General features: G+C 42.2%; 1 protein-coding gene across 4 annotated transcripts in view; it reads left to right on the forward strand.

The window, feature by feature from the left end:
* The window catches only part of LOC100371617 (protein mesh-like), a 219,881-nt gene that overhangs the window by 31,049 nt on the left and 170,189 nt on the right, over positions 1–18,643 (forward strand). For 3 of the 4 annotated variants that reach the window (XM_085498086.1, XM_085498087.1, XM_085498088.1), the window contains 3 exons: positions 74–206; positions 955–1,071; positions 1,419–1,553. In XM_085498086.1, the coding sequence (XP_085354212.1) occupies positions 74–206; positions 955–1,071; positions 1,419–1,553 (385 nt within the window). Of the gene's footprint in view, positions 1–73; positions 207–954; positions 1,072–1,418; positions 1,554–1,670; positions 1,744–18,643 lie in introns of all 4 variants that reach the window. The other variant, XR_014929109.1, reaches the window with a different exon arrangement.

Genomic DNA, 18,643 nt, shown 5'->3' on the forward strand with positions numbered 1-18,643 from the left:
TTATAATCTGCAATTGAGTTATATATTGCTCTATTTTTCATTTCATGATGAATGCTGTGAATCGTCAATGTAGAAACAATGAATCAAGAGAACAAATCATTGGTGATGATTGTAGCTGTGTCCTCGGCTGTTATTGTGGTAGTGGTCATAGTATTGTGCGTGGTTTGGATTTGCATTACATGCTCAATTAAACCAAGAAACCACAGGTTAGTATTTACGTATATGTATGATTGCCATGTACATGCGATATAACATATGCATAAATATAAACTTACAAATAACTTATTTGTTACATACCTGTACAATATCAGAAGTGTGTTAGTATCCTGCTATTACTGAAGTCACACGGACACGCATAAATCACTGCGTGCAATTACACGCAAGAGACAACACGAAATAGCCTACAGTCAACACCATATCATAGTGAGTAATTTGAAATTCACAAGGCTGTGCATATACAAGTCAGTCATAGTTGAGAGTGAATCCAGTTACAGTGGAAATTTCAGTCTACAAGTAAGACAACCACATGGATAAAAGCACTACATGTTCGATAGTTTTAGACACTGTATTTGTGAATAAGTAAGAGACCATAAAGAAGATTTGGGTTTTCAGACTTGCCATATGTAAAGAATCGTCCTACATACCGTGGTTTGATGATATGTTTTCCAACATTTGTTCACTATTCGTCCAGTAATCAATGTTCAAGTAAAAATAAACAAAATAAAACGATTTCATATCTTTGGTCATCACGGCATAGAACTTTGGTGTCAACTTTGCTATTGATAAATCTATCAGGTTTAGAAATCTTTAAATATCTATACATGATACTTCAAGTCGACGACCTTTGCAAAAGACGACGACATTTCGCAATTGGCATTGAACAAAAATAACCAGACAACACGTTTCATGTTTAATAACATTTCATTAACCGTTATTATGCATAATTATTTTTAGACATGGCTCTGAGAAACCACCAAATCAGAAAAGAACACCAAATCGTACGTATATCAACGAGGACGTTGCACATAGCCCATATGTTGTGGACCACGTAATGTTTGGCAAGTACATTAAGTAAGTGAGAAATTTCAAAAGATAAACAATGCATTGGTTTTCTCATGAACCTTTAATTAAATTATTGTTCACTGGTAAATATCGGCATGTCCAATAGGTGATATCTCTGACAGTTTGTAGTATTTATTTAACCTCAAAGGTGTGTCAATTACAATGATTATGACTATATTGTACCACTATCACTATTGTTGACTGAATGTCACGTTGTGTGCTGACAAAACAAATGGTAATTTTAACTACTAGTTTATAAGAGACGACCAAATTTATGGAATGTCAAATAACTTGAACTGATTGAACTGCTTAGATGAAAGTTATTTAGTAATCTCGAATTTCATACGTGATTATAGGGAAGCGGAAACTCATAAAATGTCTCCTCCGGACACCTTGCTAGTTAAGACTGAGAATGATGAGAATATGTATGGAATGGACAATCATGGTAGAACTACATATAACCCAGTGTACGCTGAAGGGGGCTATGACTGGTGAGTTTTTTTGTGATAACGTTACCAGAAAGATTTATTTGGGATTACACTTATTACATTAATTTTTCACATACGTGCATTTGAATATTACCACTTTCAATGATTTTCATTTTTTAGATATTGACGTCATTTTACATCAGATCAACAGTAATCCAATTATAATGTAAACTATAATCTTGGCGTATTAGAAGTACGTAGTATTGCAAAAGTAATCACTTACGCTATCTTAATTTTACTTTATAACTTTGCACCTTTAATCACTCTGCCAAGTGAATGTTCGGAAAATACTGATTTTTTTTTCAATTTAATGCATTCAACAACATTCAAATATAGCATACATATCTAGTAATCGTTTTTCTATTAATTGAAATAAAATGCTATTTCAGGCCAAATGCAATAAAAAAGTTCTAAAAGTAGCACCCCTGGTCGTTTAAACTTTTATGAACAATGGCAGCACGAAAGCATCAAATGTTTGGTTCGAAATTGGCTGTTACTCAGTTTTGAATGTTTATAACATTCTAAATTAGTTGGTGCAGTGTTGGTATTGGCAAATACAGAGTCCTTGTCCTGCGACTACTGCAGTGATTCATGTATTGGCAAATACAGTGTTCTTGTCCGGCGACTACAGCAGTGATTCATGTATTGGCAAATACAGTGTCATTGTCCTGCGACTACTGCAGTGATTCATGTATTGGCAAATGCAGTGTCCTTGTCCTGTGACTACAGCAGTGATTCATGTATTGGCAAATACAGTGTCCTTGTCCTGTGACTACAGCAGTGATTCATGTATTGGCAAATACAGTGTCATTGTCCTGCGACTACTGCAGTGATTCATGTATTGGCAAATGCAGTGTCCTTGTCCTGTGACTACTGCAGTGATTCATGTATTGGCAAATACAGTGTCCTTGTCCTGCGACTACAGCAGTGATTCATGTATTGGCAAATACAGTGTCCTTGTCCCGTGACTACAGCAGTGATTCATGTATTGGCAAATACAGTGTCATTGTCCTGCGACTACTGCAGTGATTCATGTATTGGCAAATACAGTGTCCTTGTCCTGCGACTACAGCAGTGATTTATGTATTGGCAAATACAGTGTCCTTGTCCTGCGACTACAGCAGTGATTTATGTATTGGCAAATACAGTGTCCTTGTCCTGCGACTACAGCAGTGATTTATGTATTGGCAAATACAGTGTCCTTGTCCTGCGACTACAGCAGTGATTCATGTATTGGCAAATACAGTGTCCTTGTCCCGTGACTACAGCAGTGATTCATGTATTGGCAAATACAGTGTCCTTGTCCTGTGACTACTGCAGTGATTCATGTATTGGCAAATACAGTGTCCTTGACCTGTGACTACTGCAGTGATTCATATATTGGCAAATACAGTGTTCTGGTCCTGCGACTACAGCAGTGATTCATGTATTGGCAAATACAGTGTCCTTGTCCTGTGACTACTGCAGTGATTCATGTATTGGCAAATACAGTGTTCTTGTCCGGCGACTACAGCAGTGATTCATGTATTGGCAAATGCAGTGTCCTTGTCCTGTGACAACAGCAGTGATTCATGTATTGGCAAATATAGTGTTCTTGTCCTGTGACTACAGCAGTGATTCATGTATTGGCAAATGCAGTGTCCTTGTCCTGTGACTACAGCAGTGATTCATGTATTGGCAAATACAGTGTCCTTGTCCTGCGACTACAGCAGTGATTTATGTATTGGCAAATACAGTGTCCTTGTCCTGCGACTACAGCAGTGATTCATGTATTGGCAAATACAGTGTCCTTGTCCCGTGACTACAGCAGTGATTCATGTATTGGCAAATACAGTGTCCTTGTCCTGTGACTACTGCAGTGATTCATGTATTGGCAAATACAGTGTCCTTGACCTGTGACTACTGCAGTGATTCATATATTGGCAAATACAGTGTTCTGGTCCTGCGACTACAGCAGTGATTCATGTATTGGCAAATACAGTGTCCTTGTCCTGTGACTACTGCAGTGATTCATGTATTGGCAAATACAGTGTTCTTGTCCGGCGACTACAGCAGTGATTCATGTATTGGCAAATGCAGTGTCCTTGTCCTGTGACAACAGCAGTGATTCATGTATTGGCAAATATAGTGTTCTTGTCCTGTGACTACAGCAGTGATTCATGTATTGGCAAATGCAGTGTCCTTGTCCTGTGACTACAGCAGTGATTCATGTATTGGCAAATACAGTGTCCTTGTCCTGTGACTACTGCAGTAATTCATGTATTGGCAAATACAGTGTCATTGACCTGTGACTACTGCAGTGATTCATATATTGGCAAATACAGTGTTCTGGTCCTTCGACTACAGCAGTGATTCATGTATTGCCAAATACAGTGTCCTTGTCCTGTGACTACTGCAGTGATTCATGTATTGGCAAATACAGTGTTCTTGTCCGGCGACTACAGCAGTGATTCATGTATTGGCAAATGCAGTGTCCTTGTCCTGTGACAACAGCAGTGATTCATGTATTGGCAAATATAGTGTCCTTGTCCAACGACTACAGCAGTGATAAATATATTGGCAAATACAGTGTCCTTGTCCTGTGAAATACTGCAGTGATTCATGTATTGGCAAATACAGTGTCCTTGTCCTGCGACTACTGCAGTGATTCATGTATTGGCAAATACAGTGTTCTTGTCCGGCGACTACAGCAGTGATTCATGTATTGGCAAATGCAGTGTTCTTGTCCTGTGACAACAGCAGTGATTCATGTATTGGCAAATATAGTGTCCTTGTCCAACGACTACAGCGGTGATTCATATATTGGCAAATAAAGTGTCCTTGTCCTGTGAAATACTGCAGTGATTCATGTATTGGCAACTACAGTGTCCTTGTCCTGCGACTACAGCAGTGATTCATATATTTGCAAATACAGTGTCCTTGTCCTGTGACTACTGCAGTGATTCATGTATTGGCAAATGCAGTGTCCTTGTCCTGTGACTACTGCAGTGATTCATGTATTGACAACCAGTGTCCTTATCCTGCGACTACAGCAGTGATTCATGTATTGGCAAATGCAGTGTCCTTGTCCTGTGACTACAGCAGTGATTCATGTATTGGCAAATGCAGTGTCCTTGTCCTGAGACTACAGCAGTGATTCATGTATTGGCAAATACAGTGTCCTTGTCCTGTGACTACAGCAGTGATTCATGTATTGGCAAATACAGTGTTCTTGTCCTGCGACTACTGCAGTGATTCATGTATTGGCAAATGCAGTGTTCTTGTCCTGCGACTACTGCAGTGATTCATGTATTGGCAAATATAGTGTCCTTGTCCAACGACTACAGCACTGATTCATATATTGGCAAATACAGTGTCCTTGTCCTGTGACTACTGCAGTGATTCATGTATTGGCAAATACAGTGTCCTTGTCCTGCGACTACTGCAGTGATTCATGTATTGGCAAATACAGTGTCCTTGTCCTGTGACTACAGCAGTGATTCTTGTATTGGCAAATACAGTGTCATTGTCCTGCGACTACTGCAGTGATTCATGTATTGGCAAATACAGTGTCCTTGTCCTGTGACTACAGCAGTGATTCATGTATTGGCAAATGCAGTGTCCTTGTCCTGTGACTACAGCAGTGATTCATGTATTGGCAAATACAGTGTCCTTGTCCTGCGACTACTGCAGTGATTCATGTATTGGCAAATGCAGTGTCCTTGTCCTGCGACTACTGCAGTGATTCATGTATTGGCAAATGCAGTGTCCTTGTCCTGTGACTACAGCAGTGATTCATGTATTGGCAAATGCAGTGTCCTTGTCCTGTGACTACAGCAGTGATTCATGTATTGGCAAATACAGTGTCCTTGTCCTGTGACTACTGCAGTAATTCATGTATTGGCAAATACAGTGTCATTGACCTGTGACTACTGCAGTGATTCATATATTGGCAAATACAGTGTTCTGGTCCTTCGACTACAGCAGTGATTCATGTATTGCCAAATACAGTGTCCTTGTCCTGTGACTACTGCAGTGATTCATGTATTGGCAAATACAGTGTTCTTGTCCGGCGACTACAGCAGTGATTCATGTATTGGCAAATGCAGTGTCCTTGTCCTGTGACAACAGCAGTGATTCTTGTATTGGCAAATATAGTGTCCTTGTCCAACGACTACAGCAGTGATTCATATATTGGCAAATACAGTGTCCTTGTCCTGTGAAATACTGCAGTGATTCATGTATTGGCAAATACAGTGTCCTTGTCCTGCGACTACTGCAGTGATTCATGTATTGGCAAATACAGTGTTCTTGTCCGGCGACTACAGCAGTGATTCATGTATTGGCAAATGCAGTGTTCTTGTCCTGTGACAACAGCAGTGATTCATGTATTGGCAAATATAGTGTCCTTGTCCAACGACTACAGCAGTGATTCATATATTGGCAAATAAAGTGTCCTTGTCCTGTGAAATACTGCAGTGATTCATGTATTGGCAACTACAGTGTCCTTGTCCTGCGACTACAGCAGTGATTCATATATTTGCAAATACAGTGTCCTTGTCCTGTGACTACTGCAGTGATTCATGTATTGGCAAATGCAGTGTCCTTGTCCTGTGACTACTGCAGTGATTCATGTATTGACAACCAGTGTCCTTATCCTGCGACTACAGCAGTGATTCATGTATTGGCAAATGCAGTGTCCTTGTCCTGTGACTACAGCAGTGATTCATGTATTGGCAAATGCAGTGTCCTTGTCCTGAGACTACAGCAGTGATTCATGTATTGGCAAATACAGTGTCCTTGTCCTGTGACTACAGCAGTGATTCATGTATTGGCAAATACAGTGTTCTTGTCCTGCGACTACTGCAGTGATTCATGTATTGGCAAATGCAGTGTTCTTGTCCTGCGACTACTGCAGTGATTCATGTATTGGCAAATATAGTGTCCTTGTCCAACGACTACAGCAGTGATTCATATATTGGCAAATACAGTGTCCTTGTCCTGTGAAATACTGCAGTGATTCATGTATTGGCAAATACAGTGTCTTTGTCCTGCGACTACTGCAGTGATTCATGTATTGGCAAATACAGTGTTCTTGTCCGGCGACTACAGCAGTGATTCATGTATTGGCAAATACAGTGTCCTTGTCCTGTGACAACAGCAGTGATTCATGTATTGGCAAATATAGTGTCCTTGTCCAACGACTACAGCAGTGATTCATATATTGGCAAATACAGTGTCCTTGTCCTGTGAAATACTGCAGTGATTCATGTATTGGCAAATACAGTGTCCTTGTCCTGCGACTACAGCTGTGATTCATATATTTGCAAATACAGTGTCGTTGTCCTGTGACTACTGCAGTGATTAATGTATTGGCAAATGCTGTGTCCTTGTCCTGTGACTACTGCAGTGATTCATGTATTGGCAACCAGTGTCCTTGTCCTGCGACTACAGCAGTGATTCATGTATTGGCAAATGCAGTGTCCTTGTCCTGTGACTACAGCAGTGATTCATGTATTGGCAAATGCAGTGTCCTTGTCCTGAGACTACAGCAGTGATTCATGTATTGGCAAATACAGTGTCCTTGTCCTGTGACTACAGCAGTGATTCATGTATTGGCAAATACAGTGTTCTTGTCCGGCAACTACAGCAGTGATTCATGTATTGGCAAATGCAGTGTCCTTGTCCTGTGACAACAGCAGTGATTTATGTATTGGCAAATATAGTGTCCTTGTCCAACGACTACAGCAGTGATTCATATCTTGGCAAATACAGTGTCCTTGTCCTGTGACTACTGCAGTGATTCATGCATTGGCAAATGCAGTGTCCTTGTCCTGCGACTACAGCAGTGATTCATGTATTGGCAATTGCCGTGTCCTTGTCCTGTGACTACAGCTGTGATTCATGTATTGGCAAATGCAGTGTCCTTGTCCAACGACTACAGCAGTGATTCATATATTGGCAAATAAAGTGTCCTTGTCCTGTGAAATACTGCAGTGATTCATGTATTGGCAACTACAGTGTCCTTGTCCTGCGACTACAGCAGTGATTCATATATTTGCAAATACAGTGTCCTTGTCCTGTGACTACTGCAGTGATTCATGTATTGGCAAATACAGTGTTCTTGTCCGGCGACTACAGCAGTGATTCATGTATTGGCAAATGCAGTGTCCTTGTCCTGTGAAATACTGCAGTGATTCATGTATTGGCAAATATAGTGTCCTTGTCCTGCGACTACTGCAGTGATTCATGTATTGGCAAATACAGTGTTCTTGTCCAACGACTACAGCAGTGATTCATATATTTGCAAATACAGTGTCCTTATCCTGTGACAACAGCAGTGATTCATGTATTGGCAAATATAGTGTCCTTGTCCAACGACTACAGCAGTGATTCATATGTTGGCAAATACAGTGTCCTTGTCCTGTGAAATACTGCAGTGATTCATGTATTGGCAAATATAGTGTCCTTGTCCTGCGACTACTGCAGTGATTCATGTATTGGCAAATACAGTGTTCTTGTCCGGCGACTACAGCAGTGATTCATGTATTGGCAAATGCAGTGTCTTTGTCCTGTGACTACAGCAGTGATTCATGTATTGGCAAATACAGTGTCCTTGTCCTGTGACTACTGCAGTGATTCGTGTATTGGCAAATACAGTGTCCTTGTCCTGCGACTACAGCAGTGATTCATGTATTGGCAAATGCAGTGTCCTTGTCCTGCGACTACTACAGTGATTCATGTATTGGCAAATACAGTGTCCTTGTCCTGTGACTACTGCAGTGATTCGTGTATTGGCAAATTCAGTGTCCTTGTCCTGTGACTACAGCAGTGATTCATGTATTGGCAAATACAGTGTCCTTGTCCTGTGACTACTGCAGTGATTCATGTATTGGCAAATGCAGTGTCTTTGTCCTGTGACTACAGCAGTGATTCATGTATTGGCAAATGCAGTGTCCTTGTCCTGTGACTACAGAAGTGATTCATGTATTGGCAAATACAGTGTCCTTGTCCTGTGACTACTGCAGTGATTCATGTATTGGCAAATACAGTGTCCTTGTCCTGTGACTACAGCAGTGATTCATGTATTGGCAAATACAGTGTTCTTGTCCGGCAACTACAGCAGTGATTCATGTATTGGCAAATGCAGTGTCCTTGTCCTGTGACAACAGCAGTGATTTATGTATTGGCAAATATAGTGTCCTTGTCCAACGACTACAGCAGTGATTCATATATTGGCAAATACAGTGTCCTTGTCCTGTGACTACTGCAGTGATTCATGCATTGGCAAATGCAGTGTCCTTGTCCTGTGACTACTGCAGTGATTCATGTATTGGCAACCAGTGTCCTTGTCCTGTGACTACAGCCGTGATTCATGTATTGGCAAATACAGTGTCATTGTCCTGCGACTACTGCAGTGATTCATGTATTGGCAAATACAGTGTCCTTGTCCTGCGACTACTGCAGTGATTCATGTATTGGCAAATACAGTGTCCTTGTCCTGCGACTACAGCAGTGATGCATATATTTGCAAATACAGTGTCCTTGTCCTGTGACTACTGCAGTGATTCATGCATTGGCAAATGCAGTGTCCTTGTCCTGTGACTACTGCAGTGATTCATGTATTGGCAACCAGTGTCCTTGTCCTGTGACTACAGCCGTGATTCATGTATTGGCAAATACAGTGTCATTGTCCTGCGACTACTGCAGTGATTCATGTATTGGCAAATACAGTGTCCTTGTCCTGTGACTACAGCAGTGATTCATGTATTGGCAAATGCAGTGTCCATGTCCTGTGACTACAGCAGTGATTCATGTATTGGCAAATACAGTGTCCTTGTCCTGTGACTACAGCAGTGATTCATGTATTGGCAAATACAGTGTCCTTGTCCTGTGACTACAGCAGTTATTCATTTATTGGCAAATACAGTGTCCTTGTCCTGCGACTACTGCAGTGATTCATGTATTGGCAAATGCAGTGTCCTTGTCCTGCGACTACTACAGTGATTCATGTATTGGCAAATACAGTGTCCATGTCCTGTGACTACTGCAGTGATTCATGTATTGGCAAATGCAGTGTCCTTGTCCTGCGACTACAGCAGTGATTCATGTATTGGCAATTGCCGTGTCCTTGTCCTGTGACTACAGCAGTGATTCATGTATTGGCAAATGCAGTGTCCTTGTCCAACGACTACAGCAGTGATTCATATATTGGCAAATAAAGTGTCCTTGTCCTGTGAAATACTGCAGTGATTCATGTATTGGCAAATACAGTGTCCTTGTCCTGTGACTACTGCAGTGATTCATGTATTGGCAAATACAGTGTTCTTGTCCGGCGACTACAGCAGTGATTCATGTATTGGCAAATGCAGTGTCCTTGTCCTGTGACAACAGCAGTGATTCATGTATTGGCAAATATAGTGTCCTTGTCCAACGACTACAGCAGTGATTCATATGTTGGCAAATACAGTGTCCTTGTCCTGTGAAATACTGCAGTGATTCATGTATTGGCAAATATAGTGTCCTTGTCCTGCGACTACTGCAGTGATTCATGTATTGGCAAATACAGTGTTCTTGTCCGGCGACTACAGCAGTGATTCATGTATTGGCAAATGCAGTGTTCTTGTCCTGTGACAACAGCAGTGATTCATGTATTGGCAAATATAGTGTCCTTGTCCAACGACTACAGCAGTGATTCATATATTGGCAAATAAAGTGTCCTTGTCCTGTGAAATACTGCAGTGATTCATGTATTGGCAACTACAGTGTCCTTGTCCTGCGACTACAGCAGTGATTCATATATTTGCAAATACAGTGTCCTTGTCCTGTGACTACAGCAGTGATTCATGTATTGGCAAATGCAGTGTCCTTGTCCTGAGACTACAGCAGTGATTCATGTATTGGCAAATACAGTGTCCTTGTCCTGTGACTACAGCAGTGATTCATGTATTGGCAAATACAGTGTTCTTGTCCTGCGACTACTGCAGTGATTCATGTATTGGCAAATACAGTGTTCTTGTCAGGCGACTACAGCAGTGATTCATGTATTGGCAAATACAGTGTTCTTGTCCTGCGACTACTGCAGTGATTCATGTATTGGCAAATGCAGTGTCCTTGTCCTGTGACAACAGCAGTGATTCATGTATTGGCAAATATAGTGTCCTTGTCCAACGACTACAGCACTGATTCATATATTGGCAAATACAGTGTCCTTGTCCTGTGACTACTGCAGTGATTCATGTATTGGCAAATACAGTGTCCTTGTCCTACGACTACTGCAGTGATTCATGTATTGGCAAATACAGTGTCCTTGTCCTGCGACTACAGCAGTGATGCATATATTTGCATATACAGTGTCCTTGTCCTGTGACTACTGCAGTGATTCATGTATTGGCAAATGCAGTGTCCTTGTCCTGTGACTACTGCAGTGATTCATGTATTGGCAACCAGTGTCCTTGTCCTGTGACTACAGCAGTGATTCATGTATTGGCAAATACAGTGTCATTGTCCTGCGACTACTGCAGTGATTCATGTATTGGCAAATACAGTGTCCTTGTCCTGTGACTACAGCAGTGATTCATGTATTGGCAAATGCAGTGTCCTTGTCCTGTGACTACAGCAGTGATTCATGTATTGGCAAATACAGTGTCCTTGTCCTGTGACTACAGCAGAGATTCATGTATTGGCAAATACAGTGTCCTTGTCCTGTGACTACAGCAGTGATTCATTTATTGGCAAATACAGTGTCCTTGTCCTGCGACTACTGCAGTGATTCATGTATTGGCAAATGCAGTGTCCTTGTCCTGCGACTACTGCAGTGATTCATGTATTGGCAAATACAGTGTCCATGTCCTGTGACTACTGCAGTGATTCATGTATTGGCAAATGCAGTGTCCTTGTCCTGCGACTACAGCAGTGATTCATGTATTGGCAATTGCCGTGTCCTTGTCCTGTGACTACAGCAGTGATTCATGTATTGGCAAGTGCAGTGTCCTTGTCCTGTGACTACAGCAGTGATTCATTTATTGGCAAATACAGTATCCTTGCCCTGTGACTACTGCAGTGATTCATGTATTGGCAAATACAGTGTCCTTGTCCTGTGACTACAGCAGTGATTCATGTATTGGCAAATACAGTGTCCTTGTCCTGTGACTACTGCAGTGATTCATGTATTGGCAAATACAGTGTCCTTGACCTGTGACTACTGCAGTGATTCATATATTGGCAAATACAGTGTTCTGGTCCTGCGACTACAGCAGTGATTCATTTATTGGCAAATACAGTGTCCTTGTCCTGTGACTACTGCAGTGATTCATGTATTGGCAAATACAGTGTTCTTGTCCGGCGACTACAGCAGTGATTCATGTATTGGCAAATGCAGTGTCCTTGTCCTGTGACAACAGCAGTGATTCATGTATTGGCAAATATAGTGTTCTTGTCCTGTGACTACAGCAGTGATTCATGTATTGGCAAATGCAGTGTCCTTGTCCTGTGACTACAGCAGTGATTCATGTATTGGCAAATACAGTGTCCTTGTCCTGCGACTACAGCAGTGATTTATGTATTGGCAAATACAGTGTCCTTGTCCTGCGACTACAGCAGTGATTCATGTATTGGCAAATACAGTGTCCTTGTCCCGTGACTACAGCAGTGATTCATGTATTGGCAAATACAGTGTCCTTGCCCTGTGACTACTGCAGTGATTCATGTCTTGGCAAATACAGTGTCCTTGACCTGTGACTACTGCAGTGATTCATATATTGGCAAATACAGTGTTCTGGTCCTGCGACTACAGCAGTGATTCATGTATTGGCAAATACAGTGTCCTTGTCCTGTGACTACTGCAGTGATTCATGTATTGGCAAATACAGTGTTCTTGTCCGGCGACTACAGCAGTGATTCATGTATTGGCAAATGCAGTGTCCTTGTCCTGTGACAACAGCAGTGATTCATGTATTGGCAAATATAGTGTTCTTGTCCTGTGACTACAGCAGTAATTCATGTATTGGCAAATGCAGTGTCCTTGTCCTGTGACTACAGCAGTGATTCATGTATTGGCAAATACAGTGTCCTTGTCCTGTGACTACTGCAGTGATTCATGTATTGGCAAATACAGTGTCCTTGACCTGTGACTACTGCAGTGATTCATATATTGGCAAATACAGTGTTCTGGTCCTGCGACTACAGCAGTGATTCATGTATTGGCAAATACAGTGTCCTTGTCCTGTGACTACTGCAGTGATTCATGTATTGGCAAATACAGTGTTCTTGTCCGGCGACTACAGCAGTGATTCATGTATTGGCAAATGCAGTGTCCTTGTCCTGTGACAACAGCAGTGATTCATGTATTGGCAAATATAGTGTCCTTGTCCAACGACTACAGCAGTGATTCATATATTGGCAAATACAGTGTCCTTGTCATGTGAAATACTGCAGTGATTCATGTATTGGCAAATACAGTGTCTTTGTCCTGCGACTACTGCAGTGATTCATGTATTGGCAAATACAGTGTTCTTGTCCGGCGACTACAGCAGTGATTCATGTATTGGCAAATGCAGTGTCCTTGTCCTGTGACAACAGCAGTGATTCATGTATTGGCAAATATAGTGTCCTTGTCCAACGACTACAGCAGTGATTCATATATTGGCAAATACAGTGTCCTTGTCCTGTGAAATACTGCAGTGATTCATGTATTGGCAAATACAGTGTCCTTGTCCTGCGACTACAGCAGTGATTCATATATTTGCAAATACAGTGTCCTTGTCCTGTGACTACTGCAGTGATTAATGTATTGGCAAATGCTGTGTCCTTGTCCTGTGACTACTGCAGTGATTCATGTATTGGCAACCAGTGTCCTTGTCCTGCGACTACAGCAGTGATTCATGTATTGGCAAATGCAGTGTCCTTGTCCTGTGACTACAGCAGTGATTCATGTATTGGCAAATGCAGTGTCCTTGTCCTGAGACTACAGCAGTGATTCATGTATTGGCAAATACAGTGTCCTTGTCCTGTGACTACAGCAGTGATTCATGTATTGGCAAATACAGTGTTCTTGTCCGGCAACTACAGCAGTGATTCATGTATTGGCAAATGCAGTGTCCTTGTCCTGTGACAACAGCAGTGATTTATGTATTGGCAAATATAGTGTCCTTGTCCAACGACTACAGCAGTGATTCATATATTGGCAAATACAGTGTCCTTGTCCTGTGACTACTGCAGTGATTCATGCATTGGCAAATGCAGTGTCCTTGTCCTGTGACTACTGCAGTGATTCATGTATTGGCAACCAGTGTCCTTGTCCTGTGACTACAGCCGTGATTCATGTATTGGCAAATACAGTGTCATTGTCCTGCGACTACTGCAGTGATTCATGTATTGGCAAATACAGTGTCCTTGTCCTGCGACTACTGCAGTGATTCATGCATTGGAAAATGCAGTGTCCTTGTCCTGTGACTACTGCAGTGATTCATGTATTGGCAACCAGTGTCCTTGTCCTGTGACTACAGCCGTGATTCATGTATTGGCAAATACAGTGTCATTGTCCTGCGACTACTGCAGTGATTCATGTATTGGCAAATACAGTGTCCTTGCCTGTGACTACAGCACTGATTCATGTATTGGCAAATGCAGTGTCCATGTCCTGTGACTACAGCAGTGATTCATGTATTGGCAAATACAGTGTCCTTGTCCTGTGACTACAGCAGTGATTCATGTATTGGCAAATACAGTGTCCTTGTCCTGTGACTACAGCAGTGATTCATTTATTGGCAAATACAGTGTCCTTGTCCTGCGACTACTGCAGTGATTCATGTATTGGCAAATGCAGTGTCCTTGTCCTGCGACTACTACAGTGATTCATGTATTGGCAAATACAGTGTCCATGTCCTGTGACTACTGCAGTGATTCATGTATTGGCAAATGCAGTGTCCTTGTCCTGCGACTACAGCAGTGATTCATGTATTGGCAATTGCCGTGTCCTTGTCCTGTGACTACAGCAGTGATTCATGTATTGGCAAATGCAGTGTCCTTGTCATGTGACTACATCAGTGATTCATGTATTGGCAAATACAGTATCCTTGCCCTGTGACTACTGCAGTGATTCATGTATTGGCAAATACAGTGTCCTTGTCCCGTGACTACAGCAGTGATTCATGTATTGGCAAATACAGTGTCCTTGTCCTGTGACTACTGCAGTGATTCATGTATTGGCAAATACAGTGTCCTTGACCTGTGACTACTGCAGTGATTCATATATTGGCAAATACAGTGTTCTGGTCCTGCGACTACAGCAGTGATTCATGTATTGGCAAATACAGTGTCCTTGTCCTGTGACTACTGCAGTGATTCATGTATTGGCAAATACAGTGTTCTTGTCTGGCGACTACAGCAGTGATTCATGTGTTGGCAAATGCAGTGTCCTTGTCCTGTGACAACAGCAGTGATTCATGTATTGGCAAATATAGTGTTCTTGTCCTGTGACTACAGCAGTGATTCATGTATTGGCAAATGCAGTGTCCTTGTCCTGTGACTACAGCAGTGATTCATGTATTGGCAAATACAGTGACCTTGTCCTGCGACTACAGCAGTGATTTATGTATTGGCAAATACAGTGTCCTTGTCCTGCGACTACAGCAGTGATTCATGTATTGGCAAATACAGTGTCCTTGTCCCGTGACTACAGCAGTCATTCATGTATTGGCAAATACAGTGTCCTTGCCCTGTGACTACTGCAGTGATTCATGTATTGGCAAATACAGTGTCCTTGACCTGTGACTACTGCAGTGATTCATATATTGGCAAATACAGTGTTCTGGTCCTGCGACTACAGCAGTGATTCATGTATTGGCAAATACAGTGTCCTTGTCCTGTGACTACTGCAGTGATTCATGTATTGGCAAATACAGTGTTCTTGTCCGGCGACTACAGCAGTGATTCATGTATTGGCAAATGCAGTGTCCTTGTCCTGTGACAACAGCAGTGATTCATGTATTGGCAAATATAGTGTTCTTGTCCTGTGACTACAGCAGTGATTCATGTATTGGCAAATGCAGTGTCCTTGTCCTGTGACTCCAGCAGTGATTCATGTATTGGCAAATACAGTGTCCATGTCCTGTGACTACTGCAGTGATTCATGTATTGGCAAATGCAGTGTCCTTGTCCTGCGACTACAGCAGTGATTCATGTATTGGCAATTGCCGTGTCCTTGTCCTGTGACTACAGCAGTGATTCATGTATTGGCAAATGCAGTGTCCTTGTCATGTGACTACAGCAGTGATTCATGTATTGGCAAATACAGTATCCTTGCCCTGTGACTACTGCAGTGATTCATGTATTGGCAAATACAGTGTCCTTGTCCCGTGACTACAGCAGTGATTCATGTATTGGCAAATACAGTGTCCTTGTCCTGTGACTACTGCAGTGATTCATGTATTGGCAAATACAGTGTCCTTGACCTGTGACTACTGCAGTGATTCATATATTGGCAAATACAGTGTTCTGGTCCTGCGACTACAGCAGTGATTCATGTATTGGCAAATACAGTGTCCTTGTCCTGTGACTACTACAGTGATTCATGTATTGGCAAATACAGTGTTCTTGTCCGGCGACTACAGCAGTGATTCATGTGTTGGCAAATGCAGTGTCCTTGTCCTGTGACAACAGCAGTGATTCATGTATTGGCAAATATAGTGTTCTTGTCCTGTGACTACAGCAGTGATTCATGTATTGGCAAATGCAGTGTCCTTGTCCTGTGACTACAGCAGTGATTCATGTATTGGCAAATACAGTGACCTTGTCCTGCGACTACAGCAGTGATTTATGTATTGGCAAATACAGTGTCCTTGTCCTGCGACTACAGCAGTGATTCATGTATTGGCAAATACAGTGTCCTTGTCCCGTGACTACAGCAGTCATTCATGTATTGGCAAATACAGTGTCCTTGCCCTGTGACTACTGCAGTGATTCATGTATTGGCAAATACAGTGTCCTTGACCTGTGACTACTGCAGTGATTCATATATTGGCAAATACAGTGTTCTGGTCCTGCGACTACAGCAGTGATTCATGTATTGGCAAATACAGTGTCCTTGTCCTGTGACTACTGCAGTGATTCATGTATTGGCAAATACAGTGTTCTTGTCCGGCGACTACAGCAGTGATTCATGTATTGGCAAATGCAGTGTCCTTGTCCTGTGACAACAGCAGTGATTCATGTATTGGCAAATATAGTGTTCTTGTCCTGTGACTACAGCAGTGATTCATGTATTGGCAAATGCAGTGTCCTTGTCCTGTGACTCCAGCAGTGATTCATGTATTGGCAAATACAGTGTCCTTGTCCTGCGACTACAGCAGTGATGCATATATTTGCAAATACAGTGTCCTTGTCCTGTGACTACTGCAGTGATTCATGCATTGGCAAATGCAGTGTCCTTGTCCTGTGACTACTGCAGTGATTCATGTATTGGCAACCAGTGTCCTTGTCCTGTGACTACAGCCGTGATTCATGTATTGGCAAATACAGTGTCCTTGTCCTGTGACTACAGCAGTGATTCATGTATTGGCAAATACAGTATCCTTGCCCTGTGACTACTGCAGTGATTCATGTATTGGCAAATACAGTGTCCTTGTCCCGTGACTACAGCAGTGATTCATGTATTGGCAAATACAGTGTCCTTGTCCTGTGACTACTGCAGTGATTCATGTATTGGCAAATACAGTGTCCTTGACCTGTGACTACTGCAGTGATTCATATATTGGCAAATACAGTGTTCTGGTCCTGCGACTACAGCAGTGATTCATGTATTGGCAAATACAGTGTCCTTGTCCTGTGACTACTGCAGTGATTCATGTATTGGCAATTACAGTGTTCTTGTCCGGCGACTACAGCAGTGATTCATGTGTTGGCAAATGCAGTGTCCTTGTCCTGTGACAACAGCAGTGATTCATGTATTGGCAAATATAGTGTTCTTGTCCTGTGACTACAGCAGTGATTCATGTATTGGCAAATGCAGTGTCCTTGTCCTGTGACTACAGCAGTGATTCATGTATTGGCAAATACAGTGTCCTTGTCCTGCGACTACAGCAGTGATTTATGTATTGGCAAATACAGTGTCCTTGTCCTGCGACTACAGCAGTGATTCATGTATTGGCAAATACAGTGTCCTTGTCCCGTGACTACAGCAGTGATTCATGTATTGGCAAATACAGTGTCCTTGCCCTGTGACTACTGCAGTGATTCATGTATTGGCAAATACAGTGTCCTTGACCTGTGACTACTGCAGTGATTCATATATTGGCAAATACAGTGTTCTGGTCCTGCGACTATAGCAGTGATTCATGTATTGGCAAATACAGTGTCCTTGTCCTGTGACTACTGCAGTGATTCATATATTGGCAAATACAGTGTTCTTGTCCGGCGACTACAGCAGTGATTCATGTATTGGCAAATGCAGTGTCCTTGTCCTGTGACAACAGCAGTGATTCATGTATTGGCAAATATAGTGTTCTTGTCCTGTGACTACAGCAGTGATTCATGTATTGGCAAATGCAGTGTCCTTGTCCTGTGACTCCAGCAGTGATTCATGTATTGGCAAATACAGTGTCCTTGTCCTGTGACTACTGCAGTGATTCATGTATTGGCAAATACAGTGTCCTTGACCTGTGACTACTGCAGTGATTCATATATTGGCAAATACAGTGTTCTGGTCCTGCGACTACAGCAGTGATTCATGTATTGGCAAATACAGTGTCCTTGTCCTGTGACTACTGCAGTGATTCGTGTATTGGCAAATACAGTGTTCTTGTCCGGCGACTACAGCAGTGATTCATGTATTGGCAAATGCAGTGTCCTTGTCCTGTGACAACAGCAGTGATTCATGTAGTGGCAAATATAGTGTCCTTGTTCAACGACTACAGCAGTGATTCATATATTGGCAAATACAGTGTCCTTGTCCTGTGAAATACTGCAGTGATTCATGTATTGGCAAATACAGTGTCCTTGTCCTGTGAAATACTGCAGTGATTCATGTATTGGCAAATACAGTGTCCTTGTCCTGCGACTACAGCAGTGATTCATATATTTGCAAATACAGTGTCCTTGTCCTGTGACTACTGCAG

Source organism: Saccoglossus kowalevskii, chromosome 4 (assembly GCF_978046115.1).
Source record: "Saccoglossus kowalevskii chromosome 4, keSacKowa6.1, whole genome shotgun sequence".
Classification (NCBI taxonomy): domain Eukaryota; kingdom Metazoa; phylum Hemichordata; class Enteropneusta; family Harrimaniidae; genus Saccoglossus; species Saccoglossus kowalevskii.